This window comes from Crocuta crocuta, unplaced genomic scaffold (genome assembly GCF_008692635.1).
Source record: "Crocuta crocuta isolate KB4526 unplaced genomic scaffold, BGI_CrCroc_1.0 scaffold164, whole genome shotgun sequence".
Taxonomy (NCBI): domain Eukaryota; kingdom Metazoa; phylum Chordata; class Mammalia; order Carnivora; family Hyaenidae; genus Crocuta; species Crocuta crocuta.
Window position 1 is genome coordinate 3,479,259 of NW_027530016.1, and position 25,269 is coordinate 3,504,527.

Sequence of the window (25,269 nt, forward strand, 5' to 3'; positions counted from 1 at the left end):
GCTTCTTCAAGGTTTTTTTGCTCCTTGAAACTGCCTTGACATAGACAAGTATCAGACACATGAGGACGAATGGATCTGGCCATTTTTTTCGTTATGAATTATTGTACTCCACTCCCTCCCTCCCCTCGGCTTGGGGAGGCATGTGTTTCATCTTATAAATAGAAAGTAGCATATTTTTTGGCAGGACCTCCTTTATACTGTACAGTCTCGGAGAGGTCAGTTTAAAAATAAATATGCACTTGAATGTTGAATTACCGAGAGCCAGGCTGTGGCTGGGACAAGCTGCGTGGACAGCAGCATCAAAGCCCGGAGCGCAGCTGTGTTGAAAAGAGTAAAAGCCCCAGAGTGCAGCCCAGGCTGACAGTCAAGTAATTACATTTTTGTTTAAAAAAAAAAAAAAAAAAAAAAGGCAGGGGGGGAATTAAAATGAGGGCGGGAATAGGAATGTCAGGAGGGTATTGCAACATGAATCTTTCCAGCCCTGGTGCATTTGGGGGAGTCGCTGCTTGTGTGTGCTGAGGGTGTAGAGGGTTCTGGAGAGGGAGGTGCTGGGAAGGGGGAGGGAATTGATGAATGTGTTAGGGAGACACAGATTTCCTCTCCACCCCCAACTTGTAGGCCTCACAGTATTCTAGAGTTTCTTGGGGGTGCTGCTTTTGAAACAGAACAAGAAATTTGGAGTGTAGCAGATGTCCGTGTTTGAACAGCAAAGGCAATCTTGGAGACTTCCCCTTAAGGTCCCAAGGAGACAACAGGCTCACCACGAAGCTCTGGTGATGGGGTGTCCCTAAGGCTATTTGAAAGGCTCCTGTAACGTTTTAACTCAGAAAAGATCTTGCATCTAACAACCAAGAAATGCAACTTCTCCACTTCTCTGGACAGCGCTAGAGGTCTTCTCTTTGATACCACCTGTAATTTGTACGAGCTCTTCTTGGCAGTTAAAGAAGTAGCTAGACGGTATGTGTGTGACACAGACCCTTTCAGAATAGATTGAAACACTCCAGAGATACGTCGGGGCTGTTGTGAACTGTTCAGCATGGTCACACCTGGCATACATAACCGACTATTTGGATAGCCAAGGAATGGTTGGAAGTTCTTCCTTAAGTCTCCCAAAGAATGTAGATTTCCCAGGGGGCCTCACTTACTGAATAAAATACTGACTACCAGCCTCTGGGCCCGAAGATAAGAACTTTACAGAAATTTGGAAGTGTTTCTGGATCCATGGCAGTTTCTGGTTTCCAGTGGTATCATCTGCAAGAGATTTACATTCTGAATTCCTTGATTGGAACATGGTGCTGTGGCAGCAGCTACAGACGTGAAATCGGATGAGCTCCCCCTTGCCTCCAAATCTGAGCAGCAAAATTCTGTTTTCTCTCTGAATGTAACTTGTAAAGACAGCTACAGCACTGAGCCCCCCCCCCCCTTTTTTTTTTTTAATTTTTTTATTGTGAATGTGCAAGAGGAATAAACACAGAACCATCGGCTCCCATGAGCCGGTCTCTCTGCCGTCCAACTTTTCCTTTAATGTGGTGTTTTGTTTTAGGTCCAACATGTTCACAGAAGCTGCCCTTTCTCACTTCTAAAGTTCGTGGTATTCAGCAGCCGTGGGGATAAGGCTGTCTTAACCTGTATCACCCAAAGATTTTTACCAGGCCATACATTTTTCACAAGCTCCGTGCCCTGTAGCCATAGCATTTACCCAGTGGGTGCGGTACAATACCTAACCTGAAGAAACCCTCCAGAAAGAATGCCCTGATGTTTTCTTTTTAACTGTTAAAATTCTTATTTTCTGTCTAATTTCATTCAGGTCTGGCCTAATTTCTTTCTAACCAGACTCCTGTGGACCCGACTTATTCATTGAATAAGAACTTCAATCTATTTTTAAATGCAGTATGTTTTGCCAGAGAACAAGGATAGTCATTTGAAACTAGTAGCCTGAGCCAGCTACAAAATCTCCTTTACCAAGTGCCCGGAGCCCAAGAATTCTGCTAACACGTCACGCTGTTCAGGACTTTAGACGATAAAGATACTTCTTACATGGAGCCTGTCCTAAATGCCAAGCTGTCTTCTCAGCCCTTTACCTTGATTAACCCATTTATTTCTAGTAATCATTCTGTGGAAGGAGGAATTGTTAATATCCCCATTTTACAGGTGTGGAAGCCGGAGACAGACCTATTCTATACTTGCCCAAAATTACACTGAAAGGAACATGCCTAAATATGCATATACAGTTTAACAGCCCAGTATGTGCCTGTAGGAGTGGCTAATCCTGCATGAATATCGGTACCTTTTGAGGCAAGGAGATGGGGGGTGGGGAAACCCTGAGGTTGAGAAGCCTGTCTCTGAGTCAGGCTGCCTGAGCTCATAGCCTAGCTCCAGCTCTTAATACTTGTGTGATTTGGGCAAATTACTTAGCCTGTGTACTTCAGCTTACCAATTATACAATGGGCATAATAATATTACGTGGAGGTTGAAATGAATTAAAAAAAGGAAATGACATATTAATGCACTTAGAACAGTGCCTGATCCAGAGTGTGTACAATAAAAGGTTGATGCTTTCCTTGTTGCTTTTATTTCTTTTCCCCCAGGTGCTTAATATTGACTCTCTTATTTAATATCCATAACTACTCATTGACGTAGATAGTATTGTTTCAAGATGAGGACATGGCCTCAGACAGGTTTAGTAACTTGGCCAAGGCCACATAGCTAAGTAAGTAGCAGAATCAGGTCTGGATTCAAGTCTACTTGACCTTGTACTAAATGCCACGACCCCACTACCAGGAAGGAGTGGCAGGAAGACCATTAAATCTGACTCAGGTCTGGATTCAAGTCTACTTGACCTTGTACTAAATGCCACGCCCCCACTACCAGGAAGGAGTGGCAGGAAGACTATTAAATCTGACCCTTATGAGGGGTTTTGGCCTCTGGCAGTGAACTCATTTCACAGGACTCTATATTCAAAGGAAGACGGCAGTAATTGCCAGCCTTGAGGGGTACCGGTTGAAGTATTTCATTTTTGAAGATAGTTTAATCCCACAGGTATGGCCACAGTCTTCTCTTGCAGTGGATCCAGCATCAGACTGCTAGTTAACGTGAGCATTTAATTTATACCATAAATGAAGAGGTTTGCTACGTGAAATTGTAGGACTCGGGAATGAGGAAAATAAAAAAGAAAGCCCTGAACATCTAGGGGCCAGGAACTTCTAGGGCCAAGGATGAAGGACCACAACCCTGCATTGAAGTTCAGGAGAACCAGGGGCTGCAGTGTCCTATAGCGGTCTGGATGGTCCCTTCTTCAGGCCAGTGTCCACACCCACGGGGTCTGGCCCTTCAGTCCCTGGCACCCAATGAACATTTAATACCTGTTTCATAATGACACTGCTTTGGGAGGAGCTAAGCAAGAGGCAGGAGCCACCAGTAAACTGGAAGTCAGGCCTCCTTACAGTTCCGAGGTCTGCACCTGCCCCGGGCGCTGCCAGATAAGCTTCTGGTGCGACAGACAGAGTAGGGAGGCCTTTGAAACCTAAGAGAGGTGCCCTGGATCAGCCTGCCTGGCATCCACTGCCTTGGACATGTGGGATTGTGATTAGCTGGGAGAGGCCGTCCAGACCAAAGTAGAGGTTCTAGAAAGCACTGCCCAAAGTAACTCAGGTTGCCTCAAAACCAAGAGCAGTAGCCTCAAGCTGTCGGCTTCCTTTTCAAATCTTCCCTTCTTCTGTCCGCACCCTTTAAAGGTTACAAAATAAACAGTACCCCACAAACCAAAATAATATATAAGTAGCCAGATAGTTTTGTAGCAATAGTAGGGTATGTTTCTTTCTTTAAAAAAAAGAAAAAAAAAGGCCTAGCTTGGCCTTGATACATTTCATCTCCGTGCCAAGTTCACCAGCATCTCTGGTGGTGGGCGAGTTTGACAGCATCTCTGGTGGAAAAGCCATTTTAAGGATGAAAACCCACAGTTTTATAATGGGAATGATGATACCGATATTTTAAAAGTTCACTGTTTTCTGAATAGCCAAGCAAACTGATGCATGCGAAAGCTGGTAACATTCCAAATTAGTAGTATTCGATGAATCCTTATTGCTTGCTCGAGCCATGAATGAACAGTAGAAGCCTTGAATCTCAAGTATGAAATGAAAAGAACCTGATTTTCAGGGATTCGGCTTTTGTTTGCATGTTTGAAAACATCGTTATTAGGCTTCTGGCCTTTGGTTCTTTGTTTTCTTTTTTTTTTTTAATGTTCTATTTATTTCTGAGAGAGAGAGACAGCGTGAGCAGGGGAGGGTCAGAGGGAGAAGGACATACAGAATCTGAAACAGGCTCCAGGCTCTGAGCTAGCTGTCAGCACAGTGTCCGACGCGGGATTCGAACCCACAAACCGTGAGATCATGACCTGAGCCAGAGTCGGACGCTGAACTGACTGAGCCACCCAGGCGCCCCCTTTGGTTCTTCGTTAAACCATGTTGCAGCGATAACACATCTGTGCTTAGCTAGTATAGCACCACCTAATTGGAACTCTGAAGTATGAATGGCATCAGAAAGGGATTCTTTGGGAAACTAGTTTGACGAAGGTCCCTTTCTGCAGGACTTCTTAGAGCATTTAATATGTCACTGGGCTTGGAGTCTCCACAGGGAGATAGTGTCCAGAGTCTCAAATCATTAGCCCACAGAGCAACTGACAGGAAACCATCAAGCCGGAGGCCGAAGCCGTATAATTGCAGCCTGCCCTACAGAGCTCAGGAACCCGGGGACATTTTCAAGAGCCCCCGGATTAGAGCCACAAGAAAACACCAGAAGATGTGAGCACACCTGTCATTTTGCTGTTTGATAACATTAATACGAAACTAATGGAAGCCATCACAGAGGTACTGGAGTCGAGAAAACAGCTTCTGGTCTTAGCTTTGATCCGGGGGGAACCGACTTCAGGGTCTCTCTCTCATCTCTTAGAGGAGGCGTTTGGTGCTGGATGCCTTCAGATCGTCTCTATCTGTAGAACCCAGGGAGCTGGAATCGAGACACCCATCAGCCTAGCAGTCTTACTGCTAATAACGGAAAACCCTGTGTGGGGAAACAGACCAGGGCAGCTCTGTGGCAAGCGGCCTGAGCCGGCGTGCAAGGCAGGGAACTTCAAAGTCAGGCGTCTATTTAGACAGCTTACACATTTGGGAATCTGTCATGTTCGGGGGACAGCTTGAAGGTCATATCTGTGGACACATCATTGCCAGTGATAAATCACTGTGTGTGTAGCTGAAAAAGACCTGTTCTGTTCAAATTCATTAGAGGCTACACACAGTTTCTAAACAAGCAAGGCATTTTGGGTTTAATGTGGCTTTGCCATTTCAGAATGTATTTGATTGCTTTTCCTTTTATTTCTTTCTTTCTTTTACTTTTTTTGTCTTTTTTTTGCCAAGGATCAGTTCAGATGTATAACATTGATTTTAACGCAGCAGGAGACGAGGCTCTAAGCCCTTGGCTGGCCAGATGTGTCACAAGGCGCACCCTGCCCTTCCCTGGGTGGGCTCTGCCCCCTCGTCTGTGAAGCAGCGGAAGGGGAGGGACGGGGACACAGAAGAAGCAGATGGACATTTTGCAGCTCTGGCTGTAGACCGCTGTCATTCTGTCACTCTTTGCCCCACTTGTGTCCGAGTCACTTCCACAGCGTCTTGTACTTTGCATTGTAACACTGCGTTTGAATGATCGTCTGTGGACCCTTGAGGCTCCCTAGTTAGACTGCCGGCTCCTTGGAAGTAGGGACTGAACCTAGTTCATGTCAGCTTTCGTCTCTTTTACAAACAGGACCTAAAGGAATAGCAGTCTAGTCCTAGCCTCTTCTGTAGTTCTGCCTGGGGCACGGTCTTCTCCCAGTGTTGTCAAGCCGGAAGTCATGTTCACTTAGCAGCTTATTCAACTCCTGCTGTAGTAGGGGTGCAAACAAATCGAATCCTGCGGCAGTAAAGTTACTCCTTCCCAGGCTACAGAACTTCCACATTCAAAGGGAGGCACCACCAGTCCTTCGATTCTGATGGTCACGATCACCCAGGGTTCTCTGAGCAGCAGGCCACCACCAGAACCTTCTCTAGTCGTCTTGGCTGGGTAGGTGCAACCTGTTCTGAAGCCTCCTGCCCGGGTGCCACTGTGGCGGCTCAGTGCCACGTGTCAGCCTGGCACTGGGCAGAGTCATGGTCAGTGCACTTCCTAGTGCTTGCCTGCCTCTCTCGGCCGTGACTGCATGAACCATGGACCCCCTGGCGGACGTACTGATCGTTTGCTTCTGCGCGCCCGAGTGTCTGCTCCCAGCGGGTCAGCCCTGCAGCCTCTGCTCCTGCCCCTCAGTAGAGGCTGGTGAATGTGAGTGATCAGCCAGGACGAAGGCCCGTGGAAGCTTCTCTCCAAAGCCTACTTCTCACTGAGTCAGTCAGCTCCAGCCACGTGTCCCACCAGGTGCCTAACATAGCACCAAACTGCAAAGTGTTTTCTTGCTCGCAGATGGCTTCAGAGTGAAATGTCTTCCACAGGCAGTAATGTTGATTGGGGGGGGTGGGTGGTGGTGATTCGTGTAAGTCTGGTAGAAGTTTACGTTCATAGGTGTATTTCGTTCTGTCTTCCTCAGAAGCAAGCCTTCAGCTATGGGCTCCCCCAAGGGGCAGGTGGTTCTTTTTTTTTTTTTTAATAGTTTTTAAATAGTTTATTGTCAAGTTGGTTTCCATGTAATACCCAGTGCTCATCCCCACAAGTGCCCTCCTCCATGCCCATCACTCCCCTTCCCCTCCCTCCCCCCCCCCTCAGCCCTCAGTTTGTTCTCAGCATTCAAGAGTCTCTCATGGTTTGCCTCCCTCCCTCTCCCCACTATTTTTCCCTTTCTTCTCCCCCATGGTCCTACGTTAAGTTCTTCCTAATCCACCTATACGTGCCAACATGTGGTATCTGTCCTCTGCCTGACTTATTTCGCTCAGCATAACACCTCAAGTTCCATCCATGTTGCTACACATGGCCAGATTTCATTCTTTCTCATTGCCATGTAGTATTCCATTGTATAGATGAACCACATCTTCTTGATCCATTCGTCCGCTGATGGACACTTAGGCTCTTTCCATGTTTTGGCTATTGTTGAGAGTGCTGCTGTGAATACTGGGGTACATGTGCCCCCATGCATCAGCAACCCTGTATCCCTTGGGTAGATTCCTAGCAGTGCTATTGCTGGGTCATAGGGGAGTTCTACTGTTAATTTTTTGAGGAATCTCCACATTGTTTTCCAGAGGGTCTGCCACAGCAATTTCTTACTTGACACATCCCCAAAGGCAAGGGAATCAAGAGCAAAAATGAACTATTGGGACCTCATCAAGATTAGAAGCTTCTGCACGGCAAAGGAAACAATCCATAAAACTAATAGGCAATCGATGGAATGGGAAAAGATAGTTGCAAATGGCATCTCAGATAAAGGGCTAGTATCCAAAATCTATAAGGAACTCCCCAAACTCCACACCCGAAAAACAAACAATCCACTGAAGAAATGGGCAGAAGATATGAACAGACACTTCTCCAAAGAGGACATCCAGATGGCCACCAGACACATGAAACGATGCTCAGCATCCCTCCTCATCAGGGAAATACAAATCAAAACCACACTGAGATACCACCTCACGCCAGTCAGAGTGGCTAAAATGAGCAAATCAGAGGACTCTAGATGCTGGCGAGGATGTGGAGAAATGGGCACCCTCCTACACTGCAGGTGGTTCTTAACTTACAAGCCTGGTGGAGTGCGGACGTGCCTCTGGGGCAGTGTGGGCAGCGAGATGGTGACTTCTTTCCAATTCCGGTTTTTTTCGCAGGATGAGGAATTCTACTTGGAACCAGAACATTTGGGGGGGTGTGTGTGGCAGGGGAGGTTCACACTATTTAAAACAATCAGTTCAGGTACATGGCTAGATCCCAAGGTCTAAAAGAAATAAGGTTGGATAAAAATCCCAACAGTGAACTTCCAACCTGCCTCGTTCCTTATGCAGCTCTAGTTTCTTGGAAGGATTAATAATAATTGCCTCTTCTACTGATTTGTCAGCTCATTGCCTAACAGAACTTTGTCAAGCACTTTATACGTGTGTTGTCTCCTCCTAAGAAACACTGTTCTTAACCTCCACTCCGCAGAGGAGCAAAGTGAGGCTCCCAGAGAAAATTACCGGCCTTGCTTTGTACCCTTAATTTGGTACCAGGAAGGATGGGAAGAGATGATGAACATTTTATAGGCTGGTAACAAGTATTTTGATTCTAAGGATAGTCTTAACTTCATTAAAAAGTGTTATGGTTTTTTTCCCCTTAAAATGCCCTGGAAACTAGATGTTTCTGCAGATGTCGAATCACAGACTCTAGCATTTCACAGGTGGAAGGGTCCTTAATTTCGGCGCTGCTCTCATCCCTACAGCGTAAAACCAAGGCCCTAAGAGTTGAGTGACAGAAAACATGAGTCCTCTTCCGGACTTTTTCTTTTTTCTAGCTACAGCAAAGAAAGAAAATCTTAATATAAACCCAGTATATTAAATAACAGATTTGAGAGTCTTTTGGTTGAAGAGGAGGAAGGAAATGGGTAGGGAAGTTGGCCCTACTCTTCTGTCTACCTTCCCTTCACCAGTGACCCAGATGTGCCTCCCTTGAGCTCTGGGAGTTCCGAGGAACACAACGTGAGGAATCTCTGTTGTAAAATGCTTTGTCTTTAATACCAAGGATAAATCTTACAAGTCTATGGTTATATCATCTCTGTGCATCGGTGTAGCTCACAGACACCTGCCAGAGACTGCTACTTTAAGTCAGGAGCCTGGCCTACGGGATATCTAACTCCCAGGGAGGGGAGGGGGAATGCTTCCTCCCTCCTGCCCTCCCAGAGAATCCAGACAGCATCTCAGCCTCAGCGGGGAGGCCTCTCCCCTTCTTCAAGCTGATTAATTCAAGTTGTTTCTTCCTCAGCCCCAGCCCCACCTGGCCTCGCCATGACCTCTAACCACATGCCTCTGTCTTTCCTTGGGACCCTACACATTCCCTCTCACCCGACAGCTTACCAAATATTTAAAGAAAATAACTAGAGGCCCTTAAATTTTTCTTCATCTGACCGATCGTGGTTGATGATCATTTTCCCAGCTCATAGAAGTCTCATTTGTCCTCAGGCTGGGAGAATTGTACCTGGAGAGAAAGGATGCCTGTACATTTGTAGGAGAAGCTAGCCCCGTGTCAGAGGAAAGAATTATCCCCTGAGTCAGCTGGACATGGGAGTTTCTTCCAGCTGTGGAGACTGTTTACAGGGTGGACACGAACCATTTTATTGATGACTGCTACAGACAACATTTAAGGAGAAAATTAATTTGGCGATTAGAATGGTTCCCCTCCGTCATGTTGAATTTCAGTAGATGTTCTGGTTTTTCACTTGGTATAAAGATGATGCTTTGTGTTTACATAGCGCTCAGCTCTTAGAATCACCTTTAAGAGAAGAAGGTTGGGGCACCTGGGTAGCTTAGTTGGTTAAGCGTCCAACTTCAGGTCATGATCTCACTATCTGTGAGTTCGAGCCTCACATCGGGCTCTGTGTTGACAGCTCAGAGCCTGAAGTCTGTTTCAGATTCTGTATCTCCCTTTCTCTCTGCCCTTCCCCTGCGCATGCTCTGTTTCTCTCTCTCTCTCTCAAAAATAAAGATTTTAAAAAAAAAGAGAAGAGAAGCAGGTTGGGGATAATTGTCTCCGTTTACATAGACGATAACTGGCATATATGTGTGTGTCTGGAGTTCTCCAAGGAGCTTGCAAGCCTGGCTTGCCGGGAGAAGTCTTTGCTTCTCCCCTAAGGCCTAGAGCCTCAGCGAGCTCTGTTGTTTTGTTTGCCAATATGTTCATTCATTTGATAAGTTGTTTTTCTTAAGTACCTGCTCTGTGCTAGTCCCACATTGATATTCAAAACAACCCTTTTCTGTCGAAGAATGTCCATTATACTTTCTTGTGGTTTCCTTGTACCTTTTGGGCCAAATAATCCAAATTTCCCCCTTAACCTATTTCCTTTTGAAAGGAAAGGTCAGGAGAGTGAGCTCATTGTTTCTTCCAGGGCCTCATTCTTTAAGATTGACTTAAATATAACTAGCGGGTCTGCATTCAGGGGAATGTATTGTCAATTTATTCTTGCCTGTCTCTCTGAGATGCTATTTGCACATTTCAGTCAAGACTTGAAGTCTTGTCCCTTCAAATAGCACGATAACAAATATTCTCAGCCTTAATCCCAAAGATCTGTCAGAGCCTATAGAATTATGCACATTTCAGTCAAGACTTGAAGTCTTGTCCCTTCAAATAGCACGATAACAAATATTCTCAGCCTTAATCCCAAAGATCTGTCAGAGCCTATAGAATTACTGTGGCTTGCATTGATAGGCTGTAAAATTCTTACCCAGCATGGATAGAGAAAAGTTAAAATGTCTTACAGATGGAGAAATGAAAGAAAGCCTTTGCCACAAGAGGCCACAGCTCCTTTGTTAAATGATTTTATTTATTTTTTTCCCCACAGGAGTCACAGAGAGACTCCATCTTGGACTTTCAACAAGGGGGGCAGGGTTGAAGGGGGAGCAAGTCAAGACAGTCTCTTTCAAACTTTCTCATTTGTTCCTTTATTCAACATTTATTCAGTGCCAGCTGTGAGGTAAATATAATCGTCTCTCCCCAAAAGAAGGCAACCTGGTGGGAGACAGAAGTGGTGACAGCAGCATAGTGTGATAGTTGGTGGTTTTGAAGTATAAACAAGGCACAGTAGGGGCGCCCGGGTGGCTCAGTTGGTTAAGCATCTGACTCTTGATTTCGGCCCAGGTCATGATCCTACAGTTCGTGAGTTCAAGCCCTGTGTCAGGCTCCGCGCGGACAGCACTGAGCCTGCTTGGTATTCTCTGTCTCCCTCTCTCTCTGTCTCTCCCCTGCTCATGCTCCTTCTCTCTCAAAATAAATAAACATTTAAAAAAAATAAACATTTAGAAAAAATAAACATTTAGAAAACATTTAAAAAAACATTTTAAAAAAACATTTAAAAAAACATTTTAAAAAAACATTTAAAAAACCATTTAGAACAAACAAGGTACAGTAGAGGCTCAGTTTAAGAGGCCTTGGGGGAACGGGCAGGAAATACTAGCCGCAGGGGTGGGCAGGACCCAGAGGGCTTATTCTGTGTCCAGGCTACAAGAGTGAGCCTGCCTTTGAAGACCGAGAGTGACCAGGTGACTTGGGCATTGTAGCTGGCTCGCTCAAGATGAGGTTGGAGGCAAGGAGAGAAGTGGAGAGGCAAAATGCCCTTGTGCAGGAGAGAGATCTTGAGGAATTTAAAAAAAAAAAAAAAAGGCTGAGGCCGTGGTGTTGATGAGAGGAGACAGCCGTGGGCCTTGATTTGGAGAATGAGGCAAGGGGAGGGGGTGGGGGTGACAGCCGGCTTTTGGGTTGGGGTGACTTCCTGCCGTTTAGCAAGAGAGGAAAGTACAGAAGGGCTGTGCTGGGCCAGAAAAGGGGAAAAGATGGCACATTCGTGTGGGACGAGTTGAACAGGAAGTGCCTGGGGGAAGCCAAGTGAAGTCTCAAAGGCCAGGGGAGAAAAGTCCAATGCTATCCGTGAAGGAGCAGTGTCTTTTTTAGTGTTTTATTTGTTTTGATTTCCAATCCATTGTATACTGATACTAGTGTGCACAGCGCTTACCTTGGGCCCGCACCCAGCTCCCACGCAAGCCAAATGGTACTTGGCTCTCAAACCCGTCAATAGCCTGTCCAAGCTGAAGAGGCCACTCACCATGTGCTTGATTGTTTGGAAATGTCCAAAAGTTTCTAGTAGCTTACTTTTGATTTTCTTCTCTTGTCATTAGAGGAGACAGTTGAAGCCACGTTGAGAGGGAGGGGGTGATTGCAGGGGGATTGTTAAAGGTTGGGGGATGGACAGTAACTATCCAACCCCTGGAAATGCCATATCTAAGGCAGGGGCTCAAACTTTTTCTGTAAAGGGTCCATTAGTGTTTTAGACCTGGAGGGCCACATAGCCTGCCGTAACTCCTCAACTTTGACCTTGTCATGTGAAAGCATCTCTCCCACGTTTCCCAACGCCAGCACCACTGAGAACTGGAGCCAGATAATTCTTTGTTGTGGGGGGGCTATCCTGGGCATTGTAGAATGTTTAGCATCATCCATGGCCCCACTCACTAAATGCCAGTACCACCCCCCCCCATCATGAGAATCAAAAACATCTATCGACATTGCCAGATGTGGGGGTGTGAAATCACCCTCAGTTGAGAACCACTGAGCTAGAGACAACATATAAATGAATGGGCTTGGATGTGTTCTAATAAAACTTTATCTACACAAACAGGCCAAGGTCTGGAGTTGGCCCACTGATTATAATTTGTCAATACTAGCTCTTACTCATAGCGTCTTTGCTCGCCTTATTCTTATGGAGCTTACCACCAATCTGGAGATATCAGGCACAAAATCACAACACCAGAAAACAGAAAAATAACAAATGCAGACTCTTCAGGAGTCCTAAGAAAGCCTCTGCCAATGCAGTTCTGAGTCTGGGTTGCGTGAGGGGAGTTGGGAGAATTTCCCTGGGAAGGAAGTGACTAAAGCAGGTCTTGGAGGATGTTATGAGTAAGGGTCGATCATAAGCAGGTGGGAGGACATTCCATGTAAGGAACACAGGGTTCTTCGTTTCAGAAAGTTGGGGGGAAGTGAAGTGTCACTAGTGAGGGAAGGGAGCCATTGTCCCCGGTGAAAGCTGTTTGGTTGTTGTAAATGGCCCCCTGCACGTGCTTCCTCTGGGAGAAGAATTAACGGCACTGAACACTATTTTCTAAGAACAGGATGTTTGTTTTTCTCCTCGAGACTCAAGGGGCTTTTATTACTGCAAAATTTTAACCGTTAGGCTTTTCTCTTACAGAAAGTCAAATTCCTTTTGAGATCCTTTTTGACAAAATTCTTTTGGTTGGTATCTAGGACCATTTTATTCATTTTTGCTTCCCAACAAGGTTAAGTTATGATCTCCGCCTCTCACTGATGTTGAGACCATAGTGTATCACTTCTCCGTGCTGTCAGACCTTAAGGCAGGTAGCCTGCAGTGGACATTCCATTCTGAACTCACTTATGTGCAAGTTCTCATGTTGGCCGACCAGTAGCAATTAAGAGCCCGGACTGTGGAGTCGAGCTGTGGCTCAAATCGTAGCTCCTTCATGTTTTGGCTGATTGACCAAAGATACGGGCTTAATCTAAGATCCCTTCCTCAGAGGTGTTTTCTAACACCTACCTGGCCCACAACAAACACTCAGACGTTTGGCATTAATATTCGTAAGTGTGAATTCCTTAGAAAAGCAGGCATTTCAAACTTGCCACTTCCTTGAGGAGCCCCTGCAGAGTTGGACTGGGGGTGGAACCGGGGAGCAAATCAACTCCTCTCTCATGACAGAAAGTGTCACAGGGGTTATGGATTTAAACACTTCTTGTCTTGATGTTCACTGCGTGTCATGTGTAGTGCGAGGCAAACAGAGAGGACCCAGTTCGTGTCCATAGACAGCCCAGTCTGAGGGGACATTCATTCATTCATTAGATAAATATTTGTGCACAGATGTTTACATACAAATAACACAGGAGAGCCTGCCTTGGAAGTGGGCGGCGAATGGGATTGGCCACATGTACCCAGTGGTGGTATGAGGTGGAGATGCCATGATTCAGCCCATCCACTGAGAATGAATGGTTATCGAGGACCCGAGCAGGTTGGGAGAACAACATGGAAGATCCCCTATCTGTCTTTTCACCCCATTAAGAAAATAGAGTATTCAAGGGGCCTAACCTGTGGGGTCAAGTTCTCTTTCTGCATTGATATTGTCCCCGCTGCTTCTCAGGTCAGGTGGGATCCATTAGTTACGGAAGCATGCGAGCAGTTCACGTATCCGCCAAACTATCGTGCCAGCCTTGGTCTTCCTGACTAGCCCTGAGTCTCTGCCCCATGTAAAACTAGTCATGAGAAATGACTCAGGCATTTTGAGAGAACCTGTCCTCCTTCTCCCAACTTGCTACAGGTGCCAGAGTTCAATGTCCCTTTTGAGTCCTCCCCAGTAACTGATTTTACTGGGAAAGGGTGTGGAATGGCCTGTCTTCAAAAGCGCAGACTCTCAAGGTGGATGTGCTGTCTTCCAGTTTCGCTTCTAAAACATCTTTCAACTCGTACAATTAGATCCTATAAATGTGAGGTGTGTACACAAATTAGCAGTGAGTTTGTGGCTTTCTACAAAGCAGGTCGTAAAAGAAAAATAAATACAAGCTGTAGCTGAATCATAAACGAGAAGTCCATTATAAATAAGTGAAGGTGAGATGTATCAGCCTTTCTGAGTGGGTCTATAAAATATAGTCTGTTCAGTCTGGCTGTAAGTTCATGTGCATGAAAGAAAGCTAGGCAGCTGGGGGCCAAGAGAATGTGGAGTTTTGCTGTCTTGCATTATACAGCTGTGTCCTCGGTTTGGATGATGTGGGAGAGGGTAAGAATCTAAAAACATAAAAGGCATCTTCTTATCTTTTCATGGGTAGAATAAGTAGACCAAAAATATGAAAAGCATCCCTTCAGGATGCTGTTTATCGGGTGTTCTCTGGTTACATTTTTTCTCTTAGATTTTGATTGAAGTTGAGTGTGGAATTTCAAATACTGTGATTTTTTTTTCTGTGAATTTCGAATTCTTTGAAATTTTAGTAAAAACACAGCCGTCTTCAAATGGAAAGTCTTCTAGGTAAAGTCTGTGAGCGTGACCAGAGGCCATGAGTCCGTTGGCAGTGATCGTATTCCCCAGTAGGAGACTTAGAATGAGCAGGGACAAAATCACCACCCACCATGCACCACGGAGGAGGCCTGGGATGAGGGCTGCTCCCTATGACATCGTCAGACCTTGATCGCCATCCCCCATCCCACAGCCACCCTTTCCATCTTTGAGAGACCTGGAGTCTCCCTTGGAGAAGCCAAAATCTATGTCCCTGTAGCTTTTGCTGAGTAATCCTGGGGCCTCAGAGAATAAGCTAATCCCCTTTCGATGAAGGTTTAAATGAATCCTTGAGATTCCTAAAGATTCGTTTTCCTTCGCTTTGAATTTTCTTTCAGCCGCTCCCCTCCTTGAGCTGTTCACGTGTCATGACCAAGTTCTTTGTCTCCCAGTTGGGACTCCTCCGAACATGTAGGAACATGTTCCAGGTAGCCTTTATCCCTTCTAAAGTGTGGAGTCCGGGGCCAAACAGTTTTCCAGGGCTTCTCACAGCGCATAGAAATACCCCGAAGATGGCTGGGGGTGGAGAAGTTCTTGACTGAGTCCTCATCATCCTTCCCCGGGGACTGACGATTCAGACTTGAAGGAGGAAGCATGTCACATTTTTGCTTGGGGCCCAGGTGGTGCGGCAGTGCTGCATCTGGATGTTTGGAAGAAGGGAGGCAAAGTGAAAAGTGGTAAGAAGCTAGGATGTCCTTGGAGGATGTGACAACCAAGCAAGAAAGGGGAAGTCCGGTACACGCTCACTTCCCGAAAGTAGAAGAATGAAAAAACCTCAGGATGGTGTCCCCACCCCCCACCTGTCCCTGTCTTTACACATGTGTGTTTTAAATCAACATCGCAACCTATTTTGCAGGATGCAAGGACTTTTTTACCCTCTCTCTCCACCAAGAATTACTCTAAAAATAATTAGTAGACCAACCAAACATTCCTTTCTTAAAATAAATGGAATTTTAAACATCTAAACCTCTTTGTTCTTTTCAGATGAGTTGTTAGTCTGGTCAGCTCTTAAATGATTCAGGAACTGATTTTTCCGTGTGTCACTTCTTAAGAACCCCCTGTTTCCCCCCACCTCCTGGCCACGGCCCTGCTTTGGTCTTTTTTGGCATCATTCTGTTTGCCAAAAGGATGGTAAGGAAGTGAATCAAAGGGCTGCTTCAGTTTTTTTCTTTATTGAGTTATTATCGTGATAGTGATGATTTCTCTTATTAACACTGTCACTTATGCTTCATTCAGTGACCAGAAAATGGAATTGGCCAGCTTATGGCAGGAAAGACAGCTCCAATGCTGTCATTCTTATCCAAACCGTGACATTAACTTCCTCTCGAGTCCTTCCGTGTCGTGGAATACTTGCGTTTCTCCCAGATTCCTGTAAGTGGGGGCCTGTGCGTTTGCAGCTGGACCCATGTCCCCACATCTGCCGGACATGCTCTCTCACCTTCATAGAGGGTGACAAGCAGCTGACTGGGGAGGTGACCCCCTTTGTTGACAAAATCTATCCTCTCCAGTGCCCCGGGACTGGGACCTTTGCTTTCCAAGGGATCTAGTTTCCCAGATGAATATTATCTCCAGTGTCATCGAAGTGGGAGAAAGAGGAGCAAACAGTGATCCAAGAACACAGAGAAAGGGATCAAGGCGGGGCACCTGGGTGGCTTAGTCGGTTAAGCGTCCGACTTTCACTTAGGTCATGGTCTCGTGGTTCGTGGGTCCGAGCCCTGCGTCGGGCTCTGTGCTGACAGCCAGCTCAGAGCCTGGAGCCTGTTTCACTCTGTGACTCCCTCTCTCTCTGACCCTCCCCTGCTCACGCTGTCTCTCTCTCTCTCTCTCCTAGAAATAAATTTAAAAAAAAAAACAAACATTAAAAAAAGAAAGAAAGAAAGGGATCAAGGCATCGTGGAGAGTTCGGATTTCAGGGTCAAGAGGAGAGTTTTTGAGAAAAGGCCCGCACGTGGGAAGATTTCTTTCTGTCTCCCTCTCTTTTTCTTTCTTGTCTTCCTGCCTCCTTTCTCTCTGACTTTCTGTCTTGGGATTTGAGGAAGATGGTGGGAGGAGAGGAATCAGGGCCAAGAGAGGCCCCGAGTGGGGGCGGGCAGCATCCCTTGGGTGGTTCGGTACCAGGTGTTCAGGATGGATGGTAGAGTCTTGACTGATAGTCACAGGCTAGCAGTTCTCTTCATTTGACCCGTGTAACACCCGGGTTCTGGTTGCGTAGTTCACACCTGGCCTGGGCGCCCCTCCTTGCTCTCCCCACCCCAACCTATGGCAAGTAATCCCACTTCCTTCTGGGCAGAGGGCAAAGCCTCTGGGGTGTCGCCTGACTCAGGCTTTCCCACTGGGATTCATCCCCGCTGTATCTACTGCCGTAGCCGGCAGCCTCCCGGAGCCCAGGTCTCCTTTTCTGCAAGCGGTGAGCCAGGGACAGGATTTCGCGTTGGGTGTTTAGGACCGTGGCATCGTAGAGCATGGTCCGTGACAGTAGCCACCGCCTGAACGGAAGCTGTGCGCCCGAGCCCCGGTGTGTCCTCTGGTCGGTGCTGCCCTCCTCATGGACACTGCTGCATCCTCTGCCTCTTAGCTCTTCTCACGTCTTGGTGGCTAAAAACCCTTCTCTTGTGAGATCTTTTCCATTCTGCAAAGTAACACCCGTGCTACCTCAAACGTGAAGGCCAGGTCCCTGTAGGAAGAGGTGATCTGTCCCTTGGCCATGCTCCGGAGACACCAGGTCAGCCCTCTCCTGAGGTCTTCATATACCCACATGCACCACCCTCCATTTTGGCTTTTGAACACAATTGCCACACGAGTGTTTGCATTATGATCCAGTAACAGGTTGAGTAGGCTTTTCAGGACCTTTGTATAACACTCGCTCTGAGGTTTAAGCAGCCTTATACTTACTTACTTACTTACTTACTTACTTACTTATTTAAATAACTAATGGCTAAGTCATTCGTGTGGTTCGAAAACCCAAAGTCACACAAGGATATACAGTGAGAAGTTTCTCTCCCACCCCTGTCCTGTCCTGTCCACCCCTTCCTGGGGGCGGTCACCATGATTAGTTCCTTGCGTGTGCTCCCAGAGGTACTTAGACACACAAACCAGTATCTTATAGATAGATATCTTTGAGCTCTTTCTATCAGCAGACAAAGAGCTGTTGCAGCCTTTATACGAACTGTGTAATAGTCATTCGTAATTGATAATACCTTAATTTCTTTAACCGGTCCTTTATCGGTGGACAGTTAGGTTGTTTCCAACTCAAGACTGTTGTAACCTCCTGGATTTGATAATCTTGTACATGTATTATTTCCGCTACATGCAAGCCAGGTCAATCTCTGTAAGTGGAATTCTGGTGTCAAAGGCAACCACCTTCCAATGAGGTGGAATCTGTTCGGGCTTTCACCACCGGGTAGACGCAAGGCCTGACCCCACCCTTATCAGCCCAGTGTGTCATCACACGTTTGTTTCTTAAACAGTCTCTGGAATGCACCCCCTTCATAATTTGGGAGGTGACTGAATTACCAGTGAGTGTGATCATTAAGCGTCAGGACCTTAAACTCTGGAGTCTGGCCACTGGGTTTAGTGCCTCGTAGCCATGTATCCTTGGCAAAGGGACTCAAGACTCAATGCCTGTACCTCAGTGCATCATTTATAAAATGGGGATGTTAACAGTAGCAGCCTCGTGGGTTCTTCTGAGTGAGCTTGTACATAGCCAAGGCTGGCACGGTGCCCAGAACATAGAGATGCTCTCAGTAATACTTAGTGTTGATGGTTCCCAGGTGCATGCACGTACCCTCCCCAGGACCAGCTCCTTTGTTAACAACTAAGAAATTGTGCATTAGCAACGGCAGAGAAGATGCGGAGGGAATAGGCCAGGAAGGGAAAGGCACATTGATGTACGTTGGCTGATAAGCCAGGGGGCCCAGAATATCCAAAAAGGAGGGGGGGAAGCAGCCAGTGTGAGAAATCCTCATTATTAGGTCAAACATGGTTGCCCCTGAACAGGAGAAGAGAGATTAAATAGAGGGATGGGGTCAGAGCTCCATTTCCCCCACGTTACATTGCAAATAGCAACTCACCTAAAGCTAGAGAGACATTTATGTCCAAACTTCCTTTAAAAAAAAAACCCCAAACAACTTCCAATGAACGGGAGCTCACGGGTACATGGGAGAAATTCAATACAAATTCCTGTTTGCAAAGTCCTAGAAGCCTACATCCCTCTCACGCAATAAACACTATGTAAATATTTATAGGAGGAAAAATGCCCTTTACAGTGTCTTCTCCTCCACCCCAGGCTCACTGCCTGCAGCTGATCTAACCTTCACTCACCAAGCATTTTCTTCCTCTTTCCCCCCTATGTTTTGTCCCTTCCTTTCCACCTTTGCGTCTGTGCCCCTGGCATAAAACCCAGCTTCTACCGGACTGAGCCGGCCTCTGGTGAAAGGCCGGCAGTGCCCACGGCCGTGACCGTGGCCCACAGGGACTGAGGGCGGGCATTCCTCTCCCTTCTGTCCCCAGAGCAGCCAGACGCTGTTCAAGTGAGGGCGATGGTGAGTGGCCCAGTCAGCAGGGCAGAGAGCACGGTCCTCTGGCTGCATCCTCACCGTATTTTTACTTCCCTGCCTGCCTGGAAGGGCCCCGCCTCGATTTCTGGCCTCGCGTAACCCTGGCTGCACCCGCTGACCACGGGCAGCCGTCCCTTGCCCCTGAGCTGGCAGAGGACATGCTGTATCTCTCCCTGGCAGCTGTGCTCCTGGCTGTGTGAGCCTGGACACCGCTCCAAGGGACAGCTGTCCCTCAGGGCTGCCCCCACCTCTTGTGGGCCCGGTGCCCTGGCGGCTCCTGCAGGCCACCATCCACCACGCTGTGCCCAGAGGTACAGAAGGGCAGTGCCAGTCACCCCTGAGTGGCAGGGGCCGCCGGTTGTTGTACACTCACAGGGGGGAGGACGTCTCGCCATTGGGATCCAGGGCTTTGGACTTGTGCCACCTGCCACTGCCCCCGGACCCAAATTAGCGTCAAAGCTGAGAGAGCATCCGGACCCACCAGCGGGGCTTCTTATGCGCATCTCTGTTAGTAACTGTTTCCCTGCAGCCCTAGCCTCATGTGGGAAGCAGAACCACGGGGCACCGCCATGTGGCCGCAGCAGCAGCACTTCGGGGAGCCTGGTGGAGCCAGGTCCTTAGTTGGGACTAAAGAGAGAGGTGGTGCGTGTGAGTTCCGAGCTGGCAGCTTCAGGGTCGGCTCACTCCGGGTGCAAGCCAGTTCGTGCTGCGTGGACCTCCTCCCCACACACGAAGTCAGGGCGGGGTGGGGCTGGCCTCTCCAGCCCATCGGTCCCTGCCTTGTCCAGCCCGGGGGGCATGCCAATTCCCAAACAGAGCTCGTTGGGACCTTGCCGCTGGGTGCCAGAGCACAGCTCTTTCCACCTGCCATGGGGAAATGGACTCAGAGTTTTCATACAGATAGCCTCCAGCTGCTACAGAGCAAATGTGACTGGCTCTCTCCCAGCAACCACCCAGCTCAGCTCTTGGACATTTATTTCTTTATTTGCTCCGCTGCCAATGGGGAGGGGAGCCCAATGGGAGAGGTCTCAGTGGAGCATTTCAGGAATTCCCGTAGTGGGAAAGGTTTTCAACTTCTTCACGCCAGCTGATGGGACTGAAGAGTCAGAGGATTTATTTTTAAGAGATGAGGAGTTTCTCATCTGTAAGATGAGAACCCAGAGCCCCACACCTCCTGGCTTAGCGCTTCTCATCGTGTGAAGTAGCACGTGCAGGGACAGCGTGTGCATTTTCTATGCTGGTAACACATTGCCGCAAACTTAGTGGCTTACAGCATCACCTAGTTATTGTCACACAGTTTCTGTGGGTTGGGAGCCCAGGCAGGGCTTAGCTCCAGGGTCTCATCAGGCTGTGAGACAGGTGTCAGGGGGCTTTGGTCTCATCAGAGGCTCAACCGGGGCCAGGGGAATCTCCTTCCAGTTCCCCCAGGTTGTCGGCAGAAAAACTCCACAGGCCCTCCCTCAGCACAGAAGTTACTTTTTCAAAGCCAGTGAACGGCACCCTCCTCCAGCCTAAGACAGACTCTTTTATCATGTCACCTAACCACGGGGTGGTGACATCCCCCCACCTTTGCCATATTCTGTAGTTTAGAAGCAAGTCCCAGGCTGTGCCCACACAGGTGTTAGCATCTAGAGGCACATCATGGGGGTTACTCTGGGGTGCCACCTACCACAGGGAGAGGACACACACTTTATCAACACGTGTTCCAAAAGTATTTCCAAGACCCCACCCTGTTGTAGATGATCACACTATTTTTAATTTGAAAAGAAGTTTTGTTCTTTTGCTTCTATCAAAAAATGCCTCCACGACCTGAATCCCTTGACAGCCCAGTTTTCTGTGCCACAACTTGGTTCCAGCTCCAGCTCTTTCTGTACCAGCTGGGTGTTCTTGACGAAGGGTGATTTACTGTTTGATTCCTGAATCCCTATTTTCTCATGTGGAAGACGGCATTTTGCTGAGATTTTGTTGGCCACTGGCATATAATAGCCGCTGTCACTTAGCCAGTGATAATTCCAGCCCCTTTCCTTATAGGACTAGTCGCTGCATTGCTGTATTTAGATGCAGAACTCAACAACAAAATATTATCAAACAAAAGAGAAAACATTTTAAAGCAAATCCACTTTGTATTGAAGGAGCTGAAATCACTCTGGTCATGTGCTGACAACAGTTCTCATAATAGAGGAAAAATCTAAAATCTTAGGCATCTGCAGAAAATTGTGTCCATGGCCAGGTTTAGAAAGTACTGATGTCATAGATACGAGCTTTTTTTTTCATCTCTTTCTTGCCTTTTCCCCTTTTTTCCCCCCTAAAATAAGACTAAGATTAGTGGGCCCTTAGTAAAAGACCCCGAGATTAAAGTTTTTATCCTACTTGATGGAGAGAGAAAATAAAATCAAGTTTGGCTGTAGATGGGAACTGGTCCTGCCTTTATTCACAGGCTCTGGGGGAACAGGCAGGCCCCCGTGAACCCTGAAGGGTCAGCTGACTATAACCTGCTTTGGTTTCCTTTCCAGGTTTCTCCCCACTGTGGAAGGGGTTGGATGACGTAACTGGCCCACCAGGACGCCACCCGTGGCTGTGACTTCAGGAAGGCCTCTTAAACCCAGGCTCCTTTCAGAGCCACTTCTGGAAGCTTCTTGAGAAAAATGATGTGACAGATCCTATCAGAAAGGATATTCGGAAACAAGATCTGCGAAGAAAGTGGCCCTTTTCCCTTTGGCAAAGCAGACCTTCTCCGACTCCAAAATGCCAGCCAAGACCCCAATTTACCTGAAGGCTGCCAATAACAAGAAAGGAAAGAAATTTAAACTGAGGGACATCTTGTCCCCCGATATGATCAGTCCTCCTCTGGGAGACTTCCGCCACACCATTCACATCGGCAAAGAGGGCCAGCATGACGTCTTTGGAGATATTTCTTTCCTCCAGGGGAACTACGAGCTTTTGCCGGGAAACCAGGAGAAGGCCCGCCTGGGCCAGCTGCCCGGCCACGGCGAGTTCTTCCGGGCCAACAGCACGTCCGACTCCATGTTCACAGAAACGCCCTCCCCGGTGCTCAAAAACGCCATCTCCCTGCCGACCATCGGAGGCTCCCAGGCGCTCATGCTGCCCTTACTGTCACCGGTGACGTTTAGTTCTAAGCAGGAGTCCTTCGGGCCGGCCAAGCTGCCCCGGCTCAGCTGTGAGCCCGTCGTGGAGGAGAAGGCCCCGGAGAAAAGCGGTCTGTTGGAGAATGGGACAGGCCACCCGGGAGACATGTCCTGGGGCTCCAGCGGGTCCGCGTCCCAGTCCAGCCAGGGCAGGGACAGCCACTCCTCCAGCCTCTCTGAACAGTACCCCGACTGGCCGGCCGAGGACATGTATGACCAGCCTGCCCCGTGCGAGCTCGTCAAGGAAAAGACTAAATCAGAGGAGTCCCTCTCCGATCTCACGGGGTCCCTCCTCTCCCTGCAGCTCGACCTGGGGCCCTCGTTTTTGGATGAGGTGCTGAATGTCATGGATAAAAATAAGTAACAGCCACCGCCAGCTCTGGTCCTCGGGGGTAGAAGGTATCAAAAAATAAAAACTAAACCAACCACAGTCCAAGAGGAGAGCGTCGCTGGCTGTGTTTGCCGTTGTGTGATAGGTTTTCTAAAATAATGTTCCTACAAAGTATTTTTTGCACCTGTTACGCCCTGTTTGCAAAAACAAAACAAAGCAAAAGACTGTCCTGGCAGAAAGAAAGTGAGTCAGTCAGGACCCATTTTTTTTCGGCGGGTATTGCTGATGTTCAGCTCATGTTTTCTGCTTCCAGACACGTAAGAAATCTGGCTTGGCCAGGACTGGCACTAGTTACGAAGGGCTGCGCAAGTCACGTTAAAGAACTTCATGATACTCTAGCATTTCCTGGGCAGGAAGAAGTCAAAGTTTATTTAACACCTAAGCCTTTTTTCTAGACTCTTTTCTAGATTATGTCATTTGGGCTCGCCGTAGCAAATTCTTCAGTGTTAAAACTATTTCTGTTTTCACATTTGAACAACTTTTTGGGTTCAGGGGATTTTCTTGTAGCTCTTTATATCCCTATATATTCTATCTATCTCGCGAAATTCTGACTGTCCGCTACATGTTGGTAAGACACAAGCAAAGTATTACTGTAACTAAGTTATTTTTAAAGTTAAAATATATTTTTATGTGCCTTTGGCTTTTTATTGCAGAGTCTACATTTTATAGATATTACATCAAATGTCATTTGACTTGTTTCCATGTGGGGTCCCATTGTAAGCTGCGTATGTATATGTTTGGAAAAGTGTATTCATATTTAGCTTTATTTCTTTTTCTTCATCTGTTAATCATACTTTTCACAGCACCCAGCAATGGATTGTAAAGTATAAAGGTACAGGTTACTCAAGATGCTTCTGCAGAGACTGTGGGCTACACCATATAATGTTATTTGGAAATATAGGTATTTTAGTACAGTACATACTTGCATTACATAGGTACTTCATGCAACACAATAAAGAGTAAATGTTAAAATGAAGTTGCTTGTTTATAGTAATAAATAAAAACATAATAAGAGAATGATAATCTTTTCTGTAAGTCCAGGCCTAGGAAAGCTGCTTCTCTGAAGTGTATGTGAGCCTTTAAAATAAGGTAGGAGGTGATATCCATCCACTCTGCAGTTTTGATTATTTCCCGAAGGTTTGAGATTCCAGATACAGCACCCCTCAATTTTAGGAAAAATGGACATGTGAGATCAGAATTTTTTAAAAAATATTTATTTTGGGGACAGCATCAGTAGGGGAGGGGCAGAGAGAGGGGGGACAGAGGGTCCAAAGCAGGCTCTGCACTGACAGGCTGACAGCCGCAAGTCTGATTGCGGGGCTCGAACTCCCAGACCGCAAGATCACGACCTGAGCTGAAGTTGGACACTCAACCCACTGAGCCACCCAGGGGTCCCTCAGAGTTTTTAGGGCAACATTGATGCCAGCCTCTCAAAATTCGTTTCTGTGCATCTCTGACTTTAACGCACTATAACCAACTCTCGTAACCCCGTCCCCATTGGACAGATGTTTCCTCGCTGCAGGACCCATATAAACAAGATGAAGGCAGCTAAAAGGAGGGCAGTAGAGAACACTCCTCTCCTCCCCACCCCCACACCAAGGAGGAGAGATGCCTGAGGATGTCGGTTAAGGAACAGGAACAGGAAATGTACACAGCGATTCATGACCTCCTGTCAGCACCCTCCTCCCCCTTCAAAGTCAAGCGCTTGCACATCGTAACTTTCATGTCTCCTTGAACCGTATCCTGAAGTGACTTCCTCTCTCAGACATTTCAGTGACTGTCCCAGCTGTTTTGGAGCTGTTGAAATTCTATCATCCGATCATCTAAAATAACCTCTGAACTTCAGGTGAAACGCGGGACAAGGAACCACATAGAAGAGGAAACCGGTTTTCCTGGAGCCCTGAGTCCCTGCCTTCAGCTGTATTTCTATCTCACAACTGTCTAGTGTTCTTCTGTTCATCCAGACCCTTTCAACATTTCCGCCTTCTTAATTATTGGTCCCATTTATTCTCATTTTACTCTTCATCTGCAGCGTGACCTCAAGAAAAAGATTTAACTATCAGATGGAATGATGTTTGTGCATTTCCTCTGCTACAGGACGGTTGGTTTGAGAGAATCTAAGTAGTAATGCGTTCTTGCAGGTATTTAACTATTATACTTTCTCTGGGTCTTTTCCCGTACAGCCTCTCAGTAGATTAGGTATAATTGAGGGGGTACAAATATGCCTCTATTGGAGAGGAAGCAGAGCTACATCTGGCTTCTGATTTTGTTAAGTCATTTCTCCCTTGGCAGCCCTTCTAAGACTGTTTCCTTCTCCAGGGAGCAGGTTACAGAGCTAGTGGTGGCTTTCTGCAAAAAGGCACTTTCAACTTGTACCTGCCAAGAGCTGA

At 47.1% G+C, this 25,269-nt stretch overlaps 1 protein-coding gene across 1 annotated transcript in view; it reads left to right on the forward strand.

Annotated features, from left to right (window-relative positions):
- The window catches only part of CDC42EP3 (CDC42 effector protein 3), a 24,712-nt gene extending 857 nt beyond the window's left edge, over positions 1 to 23,855 (forward strand). The window contains exon 2 of the mRNA XM_077764260.1: positions 21,856 to 23,855. Coding sequence (XP_077620386.1) covers positions 22,088 to 22,852 — 765 coding nt within the window. The 5' untranslated portion in view covers positions 21,856 to 22,087 and the 3' untranslated portion in view covers positions 22,853 to 23,855. The remainder of the gene's footprint in view (positions 1 to 21,855) is intronic.
- The last annotated feature ends 1,414 nt before the right edge of the window (positions 23,856 to 25,269 follow it).